Genomic DNA, 16,597 nt, shown 5'->3' on the forward strand with positions numbered 1-16,597 from the left:
ACGGGGGCGTACGTGTCTTTTGGTGTATTTGTCTGTCTGGTATATTGTTTGTCGGGGGTCGCAATTTTAAAGAAATGTATTTTAAAGTAATGCAAATAACTGATAAATAAGTTAAAACTTACCTGGGCATAACCCCGGGACAGGTACCTGAACAAAGATGCCGACGGCCTCTATGCTTAGCCGGGGATTAGGTCGGTGATTAAAAGGAAAGAAAGGGATTCTTTCCAGGTAGCCTTAATAAAGGCAGGTAGATTTTGCTCGTTGCAATCACTTCACCTCACAAACAAACACGTCCGCTCAGCTCGGCTGTTCGCACTGAACGGATTAGTATACTGTGCAATAGAGTAAAGAAGAGATAGGATATAGGATAGGCAACACGCAGTGCAATAGTCGTAGTTATTGTCAACTTGTCAAGAAAAAACGTAAATCATTACAAAAGTATCACCTAAAAACCAACAAACAAATTGCGATAAGCGAATAATTCTTATTTGTTATTTATTTTATTATTTTGATTATACATTTGTATAATGCTGTTTGAGATGCAGCCGTTTACCGCTTTTATGGTAAGACTCTTAACCTAAAACTTGACTTAATAATAACTGAATTTGTCTTTTTAAGAATGTAGAAAGTACTCGTTCTTACATCGATAATTTATATTCACAAGATCCAAATAAGTGCTTAGCGTCTATTATATGCATAAAGAACTCTGTGATTGGGTCAAATCGCCAAAAAGAAAGTGTTATAGCTCAAGGTATTGTCCCGCGATTAATATATCTCTTGAAAGACAGAAATGCTAAAGTAGCAGTAAGAGTAGAAGCTGCTGTTACAATTGGATCTTTAGCGAAAGGCACCGAAGATCACATCGAGCTGCTTATAAATTCAGGATCTGTTGAAGTACTTTTAGATGTTTTAGAAGAAAATGAACCAGGACTCATAGATGCTTGTTTATGTTGTTTACGCACCTTGTCACAACAAAGTTACAGTTGTAATACAAAATACTCTCTCAATAATCTACAAAAACTTCTTAGCTTTGCTGGACCGAAAGAAAGTCTACAACGTCAGTCGTGCGTAGCTAGTATTATAAGTTCTGCATGTAAAAGACCTGCCGAGCAAAATGCTCTATGTTCGGTTGGTGCTCCAGCTATTCTGGCTTCTTTATTAACAGTTCAAAATTGTTCTGTTAGAATTCCAGTTGTTACATGCTTAGCATCAATGTGTTGGAACAACCAAGTGGTTGCTAATGAAATAGTTAACACATCATGCAAGGATATTAAGATTCCTAACTATCTGGCTACTTTAATATCTAGGGATAGACCTGTTGAAATGCAACTGGAAGCTGCTAGATGTCTTACAAATCTTCATCGAGCAGGTGCAATACCTCCATATGATCCCATTATAACCTATCGTACTCTTCCTTGTCTTGTTCGACTTTGTCAGGTATAATCAACTAACTTATTAATTTATATCTTTTAGCGTTTAATGTTTAATATTTTGTAGGTGGAACATTTAGAAGCTCATAGAGCCTTAGCAGCTGATACTCTAGCTTATTTAACTGAAGTAGACAGTAATTTGCAACAGGTGGCTGCTATAAGTAACCAGTTAGTGAGTGCTTTGGTAGATCTTCTAAAATGCCCCAGTATTGCAGCAAGGCAAGCTGCTTTCAGGTATGATTTGATGTTCTTGTCCGATAATAGGCTCATTCACGAAATTTTATTTTTCCCTGTTTTTATTAAAAATATGTAATAAATATGTTAACAATACGTGTACCACAAGAAATATACATTAAAAAAAATATTGCGATCATAAATTGACGACATAGCGAGACCCGGCTGGGACTGCGTGACGTCAACACTTCCTTCGCCCGCCCGTGCCTATGCGACAGCACTGATTTTGTTTTCCAAGAGACCACGCTTGTCGCTTAGTACGGCTACTGATCTCGGGTGTGGACGTGTATGTGTGTTAGTTAATTTAAACAATGAGTTTTTCACTTGAAAAAGACTACAATAGCTGATTCGACCAATTTGCCGGTAATAGACGTTATAATGGTTATGGAGTATTTTAACTGTAACAAAGACTTTATTAGTGCAGAAATGAGAGGAATTAAGCTGCAGAGGTAAGTAATACACTTAGTACTACACTTGCTCTGTAATATACAAATGTCATAAAATTTGTAATCAGATAAGTATAGATTGTTTTTTTTATTTTTAAGATCTGGGCGAAAGGAATACGGAGACAATGCCGTGGGTTACGTCCAAGTAAAAAGGACAAATAACACCTGTTGTTTAAAATGCAAAGTACCCCCAGAACATAAAGTAAAATCCAAAAGTTATAATGTAGAGGGCATTATTGATGAGAAAAATAGTACTGTTGTGAAAATCCAGTGCTCTGATTGTGCGTCTTCTCAAGGTGGTTGCAAACACGCAGTGGCATTTTTAATGTGGCTACACCGCCGTAGTGAAGAACCCTCGCCAACAGAAAAAATATGTTACTGGAAAAAATTCGTTTTAGCAAGCAGTATTACTACAAAAAAAGTTATCACTGAGCGATTTTGGTATCAGATCTTCTGTTCCTGAATCTACTCAAGTATTTGAGGAATATTTGCAAAAGGCCAAGAATCGAAAATTATGCAACATTATTGATCAAAGTTTATCACTTCACTACTTAGTCTTAAGGTTTAAAGAGGAGGCGCTTGATAGTAATAATGCTCACAAATTTTAAAATTTGCAAAGTGCCTGTTTGATGAAAAATTAGCTGGAAAGATAGAAAAAAACACGAGGGCAAACCAATAATAGTTTATGGCACGAAATGAGATACGGGCGAGTTACCACTTCTAGAGTGTACAATGCCATTAAATGCAAAACTATGGACGGGACTTTAATAGAAAAAATATTTGTTGCGAAAGTATTGCAAACTTCGGATATGGAACGGGGTTTGCGATTAGAAAGAGAGGTACTAAAAGTCTTATCAGAAAACACTAAACAAAAATACAAGAAGGCTGGTATATTTTTATGTAAAGAATGCCCTATTGTAGGAGCCAGTCCTGACGCTATAAATAATAATGTTATAGTTGAAATAAAATGTCCTAGAAGCGAAAAGACCGTGAAAAATTATATTGATAAAGATGGAGAGGTAAAATTAAAGTTTATGTATCAAGTACAGTTACAGATGCATTTGACAAGAATAAAAGATGCCCTCTTTGTTGTAACGTCTCTTGATTTTGAGGAGACAGGAGATTGTGAAAAAAAATATTCATTATAATGAAGACCTGGTAAATCAACTATTAGACGAAATACAATCATTTTGGTGTAACTTTATATTTAATAAATTATAGCTGTTAAATTAACTAATAATAAGTTTATTTTTTATTCGATTCTATACATATATCTGTAAATATACACTTTTCATATAGTTAACTTATATGACATCTTTTATTAAATAATAAATAATAATAGCTGTTTGCCATTGTCTGTGAAGTTTCAAATCAGCTGGTAAACAACTCACAGCCGTGCTGTCCGCGTCCAGTGCAATGACAATGCAGGTGGCTGGCAGATTGAGACTGGTAGCGCGAAGGAAGTGCTGACGTCACAGTCCCGTAGCTTCAATAATTATTTTCAATGTGATGCGGGCTGAATTTCTTATAGTATTTGATATCTATCGAATACAAATAACGTAGTCTTTCATATTATCTCAAAAAAAAGTTCGAAAATAAGCCTATTGAGTCATTTACCAAGGTGACCAACTCCTGAAAGTGATAATCCGGGACACTTGTGAAACCAAAATAAAACAAAAATTGTCAAAAACGTTGCTTTATTAATTTACTATACTACATAACATACTAAAATAACGTAACAGGTGCATATGTGTAACTATCTGGCCTAGTATAGGTACTTTATTTAAATTTATATTTTGTTTGGCTGTGTATAGCTTTTAAAGCTTTTTCGTTTTCAAGTAAATATCTATAAAACTAACTAAACAGGTAAAATTATTCGTACATCTTGTTATAATTATAAACTTTACTGTATCTACATTAAATTGAGTTTTTTCGTTCGCCCAGACATTATTTACTATCGAAAGCCAATGAAGTTAAATATTTTTGTAAATAGAACCGATAAAGTGCATACAGTGTAAACTCTTTATAACGTCATTCGTTATAACGAAAAACTTCCTATAACGTAGAAATTAAGTCAATTTGGTTGGTTTACGTCAAAACCCATACATTAATACACTCTTTATAACGCAACAGCCATTCTCTATTATGAAGAAATATGTTCATATTTAGATGCCAGCAATTATTTAATAGTGTAATTGTTTTTATAATCAGCTTTTAAAAGGTTCCGACTAAATCTTTGAGCTGCCGAAATTTCTGAGACCCTGAGGTTGTAAATAACTGCCTTGCTTTTGCCTCGAACACGTGTGCATTACTCTTGGATTACATTGTTTATAGGAAATTTTGAACTCAGTTACTAAACACACTAGGCACCTATTGTGTATTATCAGTCGTAAACCTACTTTGAAACTGTCAAGATGGCCAGTAAAAGAAAAGCGTTATGTGTTAACGAAAAAGTTTGTTTGATATGTGCGATAGAAAAAGGAGAAAAGAAAAGTAATGTTGGAAGACGTTTAGGCCTCAGTCCATCTACTGTTGCTACCATTTGGAAAAATGAAGAAGCAATTCTACAGGCGGAACTGCAGGGAGTGTCTACTAAAAAATTAAGGAAGCCAAAATTCGAAGACTTAGACAATGTTGTCGTGGTTTAACAATAATAAGCGCCAGAATAATGTACACATCTCGGGGCCAATTGTTAAAGCCAAGGCTGAGAAGTTTGCCAAACAACTAGCTATTATTGACTTTAAAGCATCTGAAAGTTGGCTTGGAAAATTTAAGCACCGTCATAATATTACCTATGGTAAAATGAACGGAGAGGATTTTTCCTTCTTCCCTCCATATAACGAAAAAAAATCCCCGGTCCCTTAAGATTCGTTGAAAAGAGTTTATACTGTATTTGAAAAATATAAAAATTGCAAATTTGTCCATTTTGATTTTTTTGTCAATGTCTAAAAAATAGTATTAGCAAATTTTTTGCTTAAAATGTGATATTATATGTATTTTTGCACGACCCAAAAAATGACCCCTAACCAATTTTCATAAAGATCTATTTTTATTTTAATGCGGCAATTCCTAATATAATTTCATTTTTTCACTAATTTTATTATTGTTTATTTAGTGATAATATTTCATGAAACAACTACTCTGCAGACTAATACCCCGACTAGCATTGAATTATACCCACAATGTCAGTAAACAGCTAGGATCATTCGTTAGCTGATTCACTAGAAATATGCCGGTTTTGAACTTGTATACAGGGTGTCCCGGAAATGGTGGGCAATCTCTCGGATATGGATAGATAATGAAAAAATAATGTCACAAGTTCATATAAAATTTTTTCCTCCGGGCTCACCCTGTAGAGTTATTAGCTCTTGAAGTTGAGAATTAAAAATGTTTTTTTTGCTGTAACTTGTATTTTTCAATAAATTTTGAAAATTTAATATATGAATGAATAATATAATTATAATTTTTGAAGCTGCTTTGGATGATAATATGAAATCCTCGATAATAATTATGGGGGCCCGGGGGCAAAGCATCCCCCACCAAAATTTCTAGGAAATAAATTTTTGTTCCACTATACCCCAAATTTTCCATCATTTTATAAAAATTTATGGTATTTTACGTAAAAAAGGTATACTTGTTGAATATCTATAAAATAAAGGATTTCATATTATCATCCAAAGTAGCTTCAAAAATTATAGATCCAGCCAAAAAATTTTCAAAATTTATTGAAAAATACAAAAGTTACAGCAAAAAAACCATTTTTAATTCTTAACTTCAAGAGCTAAATAACACTACAAGGTGAGCCCGGGGGAAAAAATTTGATATGAACTTGTGACATTATTTTCTCATTATCTATCCATATCCGAGAGATTGCCCATCATTTCCGGGACACCCTGTGTGTGATGGTTCCATTGACGAATGATTATAGCTGTTTATTAGATATTATGAGTACAACTGCATGTTGGTAGTTGTTTCCCGCAATAGTATTGGTTAAAAACTGTTTCGCCTAGTGACCATTCACAGATATAGTATATTATGTCTTATATTTCTTGGGTTAATTTTTTTTCTCAATACTGAAAATTGCCCGTACATGGACGATTTTCACTTTCTTGTAAAATTGAAGCATTTTAAAGGGATAATACACCATTAAAATGTAACAGAATTTTTGAACCCATTGGCGGACTTAAAAAAAATTATTACTTTATTTTATGGGGAATTTAATTCTAAAACTTTCCCTACCCTTGTTAGTTTTCAAAACATTTTGTCGTTTTCAACAAAAACACGAGTAACTAATAATACGTATTGTAGCTGTTATTTAAAATCATCGAAAATTCAAAAGTTGATTTCAAAAGCTAAGTTAGAAACAATCAGCAGTTATACTTCAAATTTCGAAGAAGAATAAATTTATGCCTGAGAGAAGACTATGATCATTTTGAACAATTTCTATAACTTATCGGTGCAAATTGTATGTTATTTATGTTGTTTAAGTTGTTTTTTTTCTATTAAGGAGGTTCAATAGATTTCTTGCGGGGCAGGCGGTGCGGGGGGGAAGCCTATGCTTATACACGGGAGTTTCGTTGTAGTACCAAAACCTTACATAAACGTATTTGAGGGAACTAAATATGATATATACAAATGAAGTTTATACAACACATATTAGCTCGTATACACGATGAGTCATTAATAATGGTACACAGCTTAATGGCAGATTCTTAACGTCAAAATATAGTGATTGAGCCAAATATGCCTTAATCAATTGTTGCTCCTATTCGTTCTACAGGGTGTTAAAATTAAAAAAATATTTTCTATTTTTGTCTATATTTTAAGTATGTATGGACCGATTGTTTTGAAAATTTTTCCTACCAATGTAAGAATCTGTCTAACTTTTTGTATTTTCCAATTTTGAATTTTTTAACTACAAATTATTGAACTACATTCAAGTCTAAATAAAAAAGGTATACTAGTTACAAATCGATAAACTAAACCGTTTTCGTGATACAGATGTTTTAAGTTTTTCAATTCATTCAATCCAACGGTGCAGGAAATTTCTATAGATATTCTCTTCTCTAAAAAATAACGACAAGGAAAAAACTAATTACCTAATCAAATAGAGTAGAATTGGCAGAAACAATTTGGTATTGTAGTGACAGATGCCAATTTATTATGTCAATGCCTACTAATTGGAAAAAATAATTTTCTAATTTAATTCCCGTCGAATCTCAAAAACTTAAAACGTCTGTATATCGAAAACAATTGAGTTTATCGATTTGTAACAAGTATACCTTTTTTATTTAGAATTATAGATAGTTTAATAATTTCTAGTTAAAAAAATCAAAATTATAAAATACAAAAAGTTAGACATACTTTTACATTGATAGGACAGGACAACTAGCGCCCTCTAGACATGACTCCAACACTATTTGCATATTCGTATTTGCCACCTCAAAAAACGTAAAACTACAAATTTTTAAAACAATTGTTCCATACATACTTAAAATATAGCAAAAAATCGAAAATATTTTTTCAACTTTAACGCCCTGTAGAACGAAAAGGAGCAACAATTGATTAAGGCATATTTGGCTCAATCGCTATATTTTGATGTTAACAATATACCATTGAGTTGTGTACCATTATTAATGACTCACCCTGTATATTTTTCAAGTTTAATGCAAGTTTATTTGAATAAAAGTGTCTATTTATTCATTAAGAGCTTGTAAAACTATGGGTGAAATCTGGCAACATTGCACCGATATGGCATGGTGGTAAAAGTTGGGTCAACTTTATTATTAATTATTACTACATATATTTTCAACTGGAATAATTTTATAGTCTATAATCGAGCTATTCAAATATAGCACTCAGTTGAAGCATTAAATACAGTGTACAGCCTTTCCATATTTCCTTTCATTGGATCAGATGTTTGTTGAAATTTGTCAAAATGTTATCTATTCATTCCATTATCTCAATAATTACATTGTAAGTGCTTATTTTTATTGTTTTAAAGTGTTTGGTAATATTTAATTCTTTAATTACAATTTTATTTTCCCGATCCTAACCATCTTTAAGAGCAATATTCACATTTGATTAAAATTTTTTCCCAACTCCCATAAGAGTCTCTGTATAAGAGCATAATTTTTAATAACATTTTTCAAAAAACTATGTTGGCAATCGATCTGATATTTTTACACGAGGCAGTTTGCGTATTTATTAACTGATTTCAATTGCTTCGAAAACTTTCTTACAATTTCTTTTTTTTTGGTAACGAACCTCCTTAAGTTCAACTTTTTTCCTGATCATTAAGTTTGACGTTTAAATTCATAGCCAACCATAGATCGTAGATAACCGAGGTAATTTAACTAAATTGGAATATTTTCACCCTATGAAGTATGACCCGTTCTTACCGAACACCCTATATTTAAATTTACAACATATTTACAGAGCATTTGCGTCATTGGGAGCAAATGATGAAGATATTAGAAAACGAATAATTGATACAAAATGTTTAATGGACAGCATCGTTGATGGTTTAGGAGATGAAAATAAAGAAATTAGACTAGCTGCTGTCCGTTGTCTTCATTCGCTAAGTCGTTCAGTTCAACAGTTGCGTACTACTTTTCAGGATCATTCTGTCTGGCGTCCATTAATGACTTTATTAACTGGTAACTAGTATAGTGGATTAAAACGAAATAAAAAAAATACAATAAGCTTTTGTTACTTATAACAATAGATATATATTTTTTTTCAGATTCTCCTTGCACCGAATTATTAACTGCTGCATCCTCCGCTCTCTGTAATTTATTATTGGAGTTTTCTCCAGCGAAAGAACCAATGCTTCAACAAGGAGTCGTTCAATTACTGGCCACTCTGACGTCTCAGCCCGATCCCTCACTTCGATTGAATGGTGTCTGGGCTTTAATGAATCTTGCGTTTCAAGCTGAACAACGGGTCAAATCTCAAATACTCACGGCTTTAGGTACCGATCAGATATTCAGACTTCTAGCCGATTCCGATACTCGAGTACTCATGAAAACATTAGGCCTATTGCGTAATCTGGTATCTCCTCGAACTCATACAGATACAATGATGGCACTACATGGTCCTCAAGTTATGCAAGGGGTAGTTTTAGTATTAGAAGGACCGCACACTCCTGAAGTTAAGGAACAGGCTCTTTGTATATTGGGGAATATCGCTGACGGTGAAAGAGCAAGAGATCATATAATGTCTAACGAAGACGTACTTAAAAAACTTATCGATTATATGAACCACCCAGCTCCCTGTTTGCAAGAGTCTGCTGTCTTTTGCATTAACAATTTAACAAGAAGAGGAGAACCTGGTGCTATTGAAAGGCAGTCGAGGTTGAAAGATCTGGGAGTAGTTAATATTCTTCAGCAACTGTTGAGTACATCAGATACTATTCTGTTCAACAGGTAAGTTGGAAAATTTTTAATTTCGTGAAATGTCTCAAACATTTTCAGGGATATTTGAATAAATGTGTATTTTTTTAAATTTCAATACCTTCTATCTCATTAAAGTTCTTGGACCTAAAATGATTTTAAGAATATCCGCGTATTTAGTGCAAAAGTCTTCCTACCCAACGGCCAACTGCATACAGTGGCCTAAAGTGATACAATACACTAAATGTGGTAAAATGGATGGAAAATGATGGGTGTGTGTAAATAATCTTTTTTTTATATAAGAATACAGAATCCTTATAGTTCCATTATACAGGGTGTCCCAGAATAACGTGTACAATGGAAGACCACAGATTCGTGGCCTCAAAGTAGGCAGATTTAAGCTAATTCACCTACATCCGAAATCGCTTCGTTTAGTCGCTAGATGGCCTCAAAGTTCGTGAAATTTTTTTGAATTTTGTAAATAAATCGGTATTAATTGATTTTGATAATTTTTGGGGTGTGGACTTTTGCTATCAATCTACAAATTTTGATGTTATACAGAGTGTTTTTTAAAACTCACAACTCCTACAAAATTGATAATTGGTAATAATATCTGTTAATAACTTTTTCCTCTTTCGGACAGTAATGGCTACTATTTTTTATTTGATAGGTGATACCATTTGGAAGTTTTTGGGCCTCTTATAGAATTTTGATTAAATGAGCGGTTTGGGTACAAAAAAATATTTTTTAAATGTCTACGTTATCTTGCGACCCATATAATACTTAACAAAGTGCTAAAATAGTCACTGATCTTGTAGGTTGACTGTAATTTCAGTTTGATCTTTAAGTCATTGTATGCCACCAGCTACCAACAGGATATCTGTATGCTGGGTTAAGGGACACAACCGGTGCAATAATCCAATCAATAGGTAGAAGACCTTACAAAAAATATCACCTGGAAACAAAATATATAGCGATATAGGAAAAAAATTCTAGGAAAGATAGTGTATTTTTCTGTGGCGCATAAACGGTGAAGTTAACCTAAAAAATTCATAAGTCAGAAAAACGGTTTTTTGCCAATAAAAAAAAAACTTGAACTCCAACCGAAAAAAGTTAAATGAGTAAGTTGCAGCTACTAAAAAAACCTATCGATACGATAGGATATCGAAAAAACCGTCAAAAATCGACTTTTCTTGTTTTTGCTGTATCTCTTGCAACTTAAGGTTTTGAAACTTGTTACTTGCCGTAAATGTAGCCCTCGGCAAGCAAAAAAGGTACATTTTTTAAAATAAAAAAATATTAAAAGTTTTTCGATATCTATTTTTCGAAAAAAATGTCATCTAAAAAATCGGCTCTTCTTGCTCGACGAATAGTTGTAGAGAAATAAATCAGGGTAATTTTTTCCCTTAAGAATTGTACTTTCACGGTAAAAAAGAGTGATAATGATTTTATTCATTTCAAGTGTCCAAAGATAACTTTGAAAAAAGTAAAAATTTTTTGTCGCGTTTTTCTTGAATATCTTTTTCAATTTTCATTTCTCGATAATGTCGATTACAGGAATCGATTGCTAACATTTTTACGCAAATTTAAAAAAAAAACATTGCTGTACGACCTTCTTGAGACGAGATATTTTTTTTTCAAAAAATTCCACAGGCCGCTATTTAAGCGCTACAGCGTCCATTCCTACAGAGATTGAAGTTGAAGACTTATATTTTCAATAATGGTTCATTTTAGCCACTTCTGCATTTTTAATTATGCGTCAAACCGAAGCATTCGAGCGCAGCGCGAGCTAACTAGTGGGCGGGGGAGTGGAGGAACGCTTCTTGGGCGCTCCGAAAACTGAATTCGCGCGTTCAAAGGCGCTCTTACTTTCAAAATTTGCATTATATCTCAAGTTCTGGACAAAAACAAGCAAAACAGCAAAAACAAGAAGTCGATTTTTGACGGCTTTTTCGATATATCTCAAAAAGTAATATAGCAATCGATATATTTAAAAATACGTATCGATAGGTTTTTTTTAATAGCTACAACTGTCTCATTTAACTTTTTTCGGTTGGAGTTAATTTTTTTTTTTATTGGCGAAAAACTGCCAATTTTTTTTACTTTTATGAATTTTTTAGGTTAACTTTGCTGCTTATGCCGCACAGGAAAATCTTTCTTCCAATTTTTTTTTCTATTATATATTTTTTGTTTCCAGGTGATATTTTTTGTAAATTTAGCATAAGGCCGTGACAGATTGATTGGACTACAGTGGCAATAAAGGAGCTAGCTAGGAGGGCATCGGGTCGTACTATATTTGGACCCAGTCCCTCCAGTGTGCACTCGCTGTCAGTTCTTTTTGAAATGATTAAGGAAAACACCCACAAAGAGTTTAAAACACGGTGGAACGAAATAAACAGCTGTCAATTTACTAAGGAGTTCTTAGGATACCCCAGCAAAAACACAGCCTAAAAATACCTGGCTATGTCCAGAGGTGACGAATATTCAGACCAGATGCTGTTGGCTAAGGAAACACCTTTATAATATGAGGAAACACCCCTCTGTAGAGGTTGTGAGCAGGAAGACGAGACAGTTTTCTATGTACTCTGCGAGTGTACTGGTGTCTTGTCAATGAGAGAATCTGTGCTAGAACGGTGGCCTTCTATGGCCTACATTAGAGGGATCCTCCTGAGCAATGTCATCACCTTTTTCTCCTTGATAGGCTGGTTGACAGCTCGGGAGAGCTGATCTCTCGCTGGGAGGATGCATAATGGGCCCAATGGGGTCTAAGTGCTGTGGCTAGGTATACTGTGCCACCCTCCAAACTATTCCAGATTCCAGAAGATTCGGATTCGGCGAAGAAAGTTAAGTGACACCCTTTACAGTTCTTAAGGGCTATTTTGTTAAAACATTTATGGTATTTTGGATATGCCTCCACAACTCTTATTCAGTGTTAGATGTGGAAACATGCACTGTTATTTTTAGAGTGCCGCAAAGATAAAAGTTGCAGGGTGTTAAGTCTGGTGAACGTACAGGCCAGTTAACAGAAACATTATCCCTCTATTGATCCATCGACGAGGGAATCTTTGGTTCAGATACTGCCGCACATTTACAGTGAAATGTGGTGGAGTGTCATCATGCATAAACCACATGTTAGCTCTGAGTAATAATGGCACATCTTTTAATAACTGGTTTGGCAAAAATTCTAAATAAATTTCCCCGTTCAGTCAGTCTATTGGGTAGAATAACAGAGCCAATAATAATGCTATCAATGATCCCAGACCAAACATTGATGCGAAATTCGTGCTGATAATGTTCCACTTTGATAGCATGTGGATTTTCTTGAGCATACACATTTTCATTGTGAATATTTATTATTTCGCTTCTAGTAAAACAGAATTAACAACTACAATGATTTAAAGATCAAAATGAAATTACAGTCAACTTATAAAATCAGAGCCTACTGGCACTTTGTTAAGTATTGTAGTATGGGTGACAAGATAATGGATACATTTAGAAAATATTTTTTTCTACCCAAACCGCTCACTTAATCAAAATTTTACAAGAGACCCAAAAACTTCCAAATGATATCACCTATCAAATAAAAAATACATGTTATTATTATTATTATTAACCAAGTGATTTCGGATATAGGTGAATTAGCGTAACTCTGCCACGAATCTGTGGTCATCCGTTGTACACGTTATTCTGGGATACCCTTTATAAGTGTATGTTTATAAAATCCAGTTTTAAGATAAACTTTTGAAAAAAAAGGAAACAATTTATTGCTACCCGAACCCCAGAATATTGGAACACTTTTCATATTAAAAAAACATACATGAAAAATAGGATCAGGAACCATGGCTAATAATTTTTTCACGAAAGAAACGGAAATAAAAATTCGTCTTGTATACGGGGTGATTCATTAACGGTATCGAACGGCTGTATATTGGAAACTAGACGTGTTACGATTATGGGGTAACAAATCTTTTAACAAATACAGCCAAAAGAAATTGATTTAAAATATTTTCATGTTTGTAACTTCACCGCTAGGGGGCGCAACTGCTAGTGTTACAGAGAATTGTCGGTTTTTCAAAATTTCGCCTATACAGGGTGTTCCTAAATTTCCTAGAATTTGCTGTCAAAAGTCAGTTTTTCCAGTGGCGTAAAATTTAGGGGGGGAAAAACCCTTATGATACCTTAAAATCTCCACCACTGGCACGTCCAATGAATTCGAGAAGGGTGCGAAAAAGTAGCTATTAATAGTGGTAATGTGTGTACAAAAGCTCAGTCCTATAGTTCAAACGATTCCTAAGATATTGGCGAAAAACTAAAAAAAAATTAAAGTTTTGACACCGTGTATCTCGAAAACGAAAGCCCGGAGAGAAAAATGGAAGAGGAAAAAAATGTTTCATTTTTCAAGAGGAATTTACAGTTTTCCGTTGCGACACTTATTTAGGAACACCCTGTATAANGGAACTTGCAAAGGAACCGGCTACATTTTAGGCATTTGTACCTGGTTTTTCTATTTTTCTTGGACGAACATAGCAGACATCGGCCATAGCAGACATCGGCTCTGAATCCGTATTTTCAAGTTGCTGCTCTGTTTCATCTTCTGAGAAACTCTCATCGCCATCTAAGGGGACTGTTTCATCATCCTCTTCCATCAACATTTCATCTACGAATTTCTGGAGCCGTGCTTGGGTTTCCTCGTATGTCATATTCGCAAATTCTATCGAAAAATACTACTAATTATAACCTATTCAAAATTAATAAATTTTTTGGTCTTACCTAAAAATCGTGCACAAACTGTAACCTCGGTCTGAAAGACCGAAACGGTGATTCGCCGAAAAACTAACTGGGTAAATAAGTGCTAACGTTAAGAAATGTATGTGTAGACTGAAGCTTAAGGAATACGTAGACGGGCAAGTTGATACACGCATGCACCTTTGTTCACTTCAGAATAATTTTACGGATCGGTGTGAGAGACCGCACGTTGCAGACGGAGGGTTAAGGAAAACAAATACACAAACTGGAGGTCGATACCTTTTTCGTTTTAAAGTTATTGCTAAAATAGTGAAGAGCTAGAACATCCTCCTTTATTTAGTTCTCTAAATAACATTGACATAGTCCAAGCCAAAATTAAATTGTAATTAATTGTAAAACTATACCTATCTTGTCCTTAAAAAGAATTTGCTTTATTCTTAATTTTTTTTTTTAAATGTAGGTATAATTTTTTTTATTAATTCCAAATATTTGAGTATTTATAATGATTATTGTTTCCATAATGAGGCAGGCTATGCCCTATGAAAATAGACAACTGAAAAATTATGCCAAACGAAATGTGACAGCTCTTGCTACCTGCAAAATTATTGTTATTTGTATTGGAAAAGTACTTGTGAACAAGGAAAATACCTTTTACATATGTGGAAGCGTATGATATGTTGGCAGTTTATTTTCACTGTTTGGAAAATGGAAATCGATTAAGGCATTTAGAAGTTATGACAATTTAAAAATTTCAAGATGGCGTCCTTCATACTGGCGTTGCTATGGTAATAACAAAAAAAAGTTCAAACAAAACTTGTGAAGGGTTAAACAGTGTATTCAAAAAGTGTATTTTCATCTTCGGTTACATAGGCGAAATTTCTAAAAACCGACAATTTTCTGTAACACTGTAGCAGTTGCGAACCCTAGCAGTGAAGTTACAATCTTGAAAATATTTTAAATCAATTTCTTTTGGCCATATTTGTAAATAGATTTTTTACCCCATAATCGTAGCACGTCTAGTTTCCTATATACAACCGCTCGATATCGTTAATGGATCACCCTGTATTTGTCATAAAATTTATGCATATTGCATTTTTATTTCCTTTTATTACTCTCTAAAATTCAAGTACCATTTAAAATGTTTCATTTTTCAGGGTGAAAGCAGCCCTCACTCAATTTGCCGATGTATGAATTTGGTTTACCCTTTTAAGTCTTTACGACCCCTAGATATGATTTCAATGTGATGTGTAGACTGAGGTGTAATTTTACTAAAATGATTTTACCTTTTTAACAATTCTATTACAGAGATTGTAATAAAATTCAACTCTAAAAAATGTACCTTATAGTGTTTAAAATTTGTGTTATATATTTAAATTATACACAAATATATATGTTAAAGATATAAAGGATTTTCTTGCATCGTTCCTGATAAGTATTTCACTCTCTTTTTATAATTTCCACCAAAAATCAGTGTTGTAGCATTCTTTGTTTTATTATAGTATTTATAAAATTATATTAATATTTGAGTTTAATTATTTAATTATCACTTAGGTAGTATCACTTTTATAACATTTATTCAAATCGTCAAAGGGCTAATGCTTGGCCTCATAAATTTTGAGATTCGTAGGCTACCAGAATCCACAGGGCATGCGTTTGATGCTTTCAGATCTAACAAATTACGCATCATTATTAGACTAGGCGGTATCTGTTTTGGTTTGGGTGAATCGTATATCCAAGGAGATTTTTGGCTTTTTGGCTTTCAAATATCACTAGAAATGAAAATTTTTCTATGCGTGTAAAAAAAACGTTGGCTTAACTTTTGGCAGCACAATATGTTAAAATAATTCGAAAAATGTCATATTTTTCTTCCTATTTATGTATCTTTTCAAGAGTTGATTTTAGGCGAAAATGGAAGAGGACAAAAATGTTTGTAATTAAATTTTTTACAAAATATGAGTAGTTACAAATCGAATGAATCATGTTTATTATTGTAAAAATCTAAAAAATCGTCAAAAATGGGGTTAAAAACATGACTTTTTAGGGAATTTTTTTTGAGGTCTTTAAATTGGGTATATAGGCTAAGAGCTGCACATGATAAGGTTGCAGACCGGAAAGTGTATGAGCCGCTTAGATAATGCTTGTACATTGCCAAACGTGAATTTCTGCGTTCAAAATAGGGGGACTTGAAAATGGCGACCAGGTAAACATGGTTTTTCCTTATAAAGGGGTAAATGTCATATAGATACACACTGCTGTTTGTTTCTCTGCAATAATTAGTAGCGGCCGAACGATACCAGAAATTTTTTCGGTACCGAACATGTCTACAGAACCGCGAGACTATCCCTTA

The 16,597-nt window shown here is 33.7% G+C and overlaps 1 protein-coding gene across 1 annotated transcript; it reads left to right on the forward strand.

Annotated features, from left to right (window-relative positions):
* The first annotated feature begins 401 nt into the window (after positions 1-401).
* Positions 402-15,652, forward strand: LOC108912709 (armadillo repeat-containing protein 8). The gene is made up of 6 exons (XM_018718028.1): positions 402-563; positions 619-1,437; positions 1,498-1,664; positions 8,549-8,769; positions 8,856-9,537; positions 15,405-15,652. The coding sequence occupies exons 1-6, from the start codon at positions 528-530 to the stop codon at positions 15,439-15,441; spliced, it is 1,962 nt and encodes a 653-aa protein (XP_018573544.1). The 5' UTR covers positions 402-527; the 3' UTR covers positions 15,442-15,652.
* The last annotated feature ends 945 nt before the right edge of the window (positions 15,653-16,597 follow it).

Source organism: Anoplophora glabripennis, unplaced genomic scaffold (assembly GCF_000390285.2).
Source record: "Anoplophora glabripennis isolate ALB-LARVAE unplaced genomic scaffold, Agla_2.0 scaffold668, whole genome shotgun sequence".
NCBI classification, from domain to species: Eukaryota; Metazoa; Arthropoda; class Insecta; order Coleoptera; family Cerambycidae; genus Anoplophora; species Anoplophora glabripennis.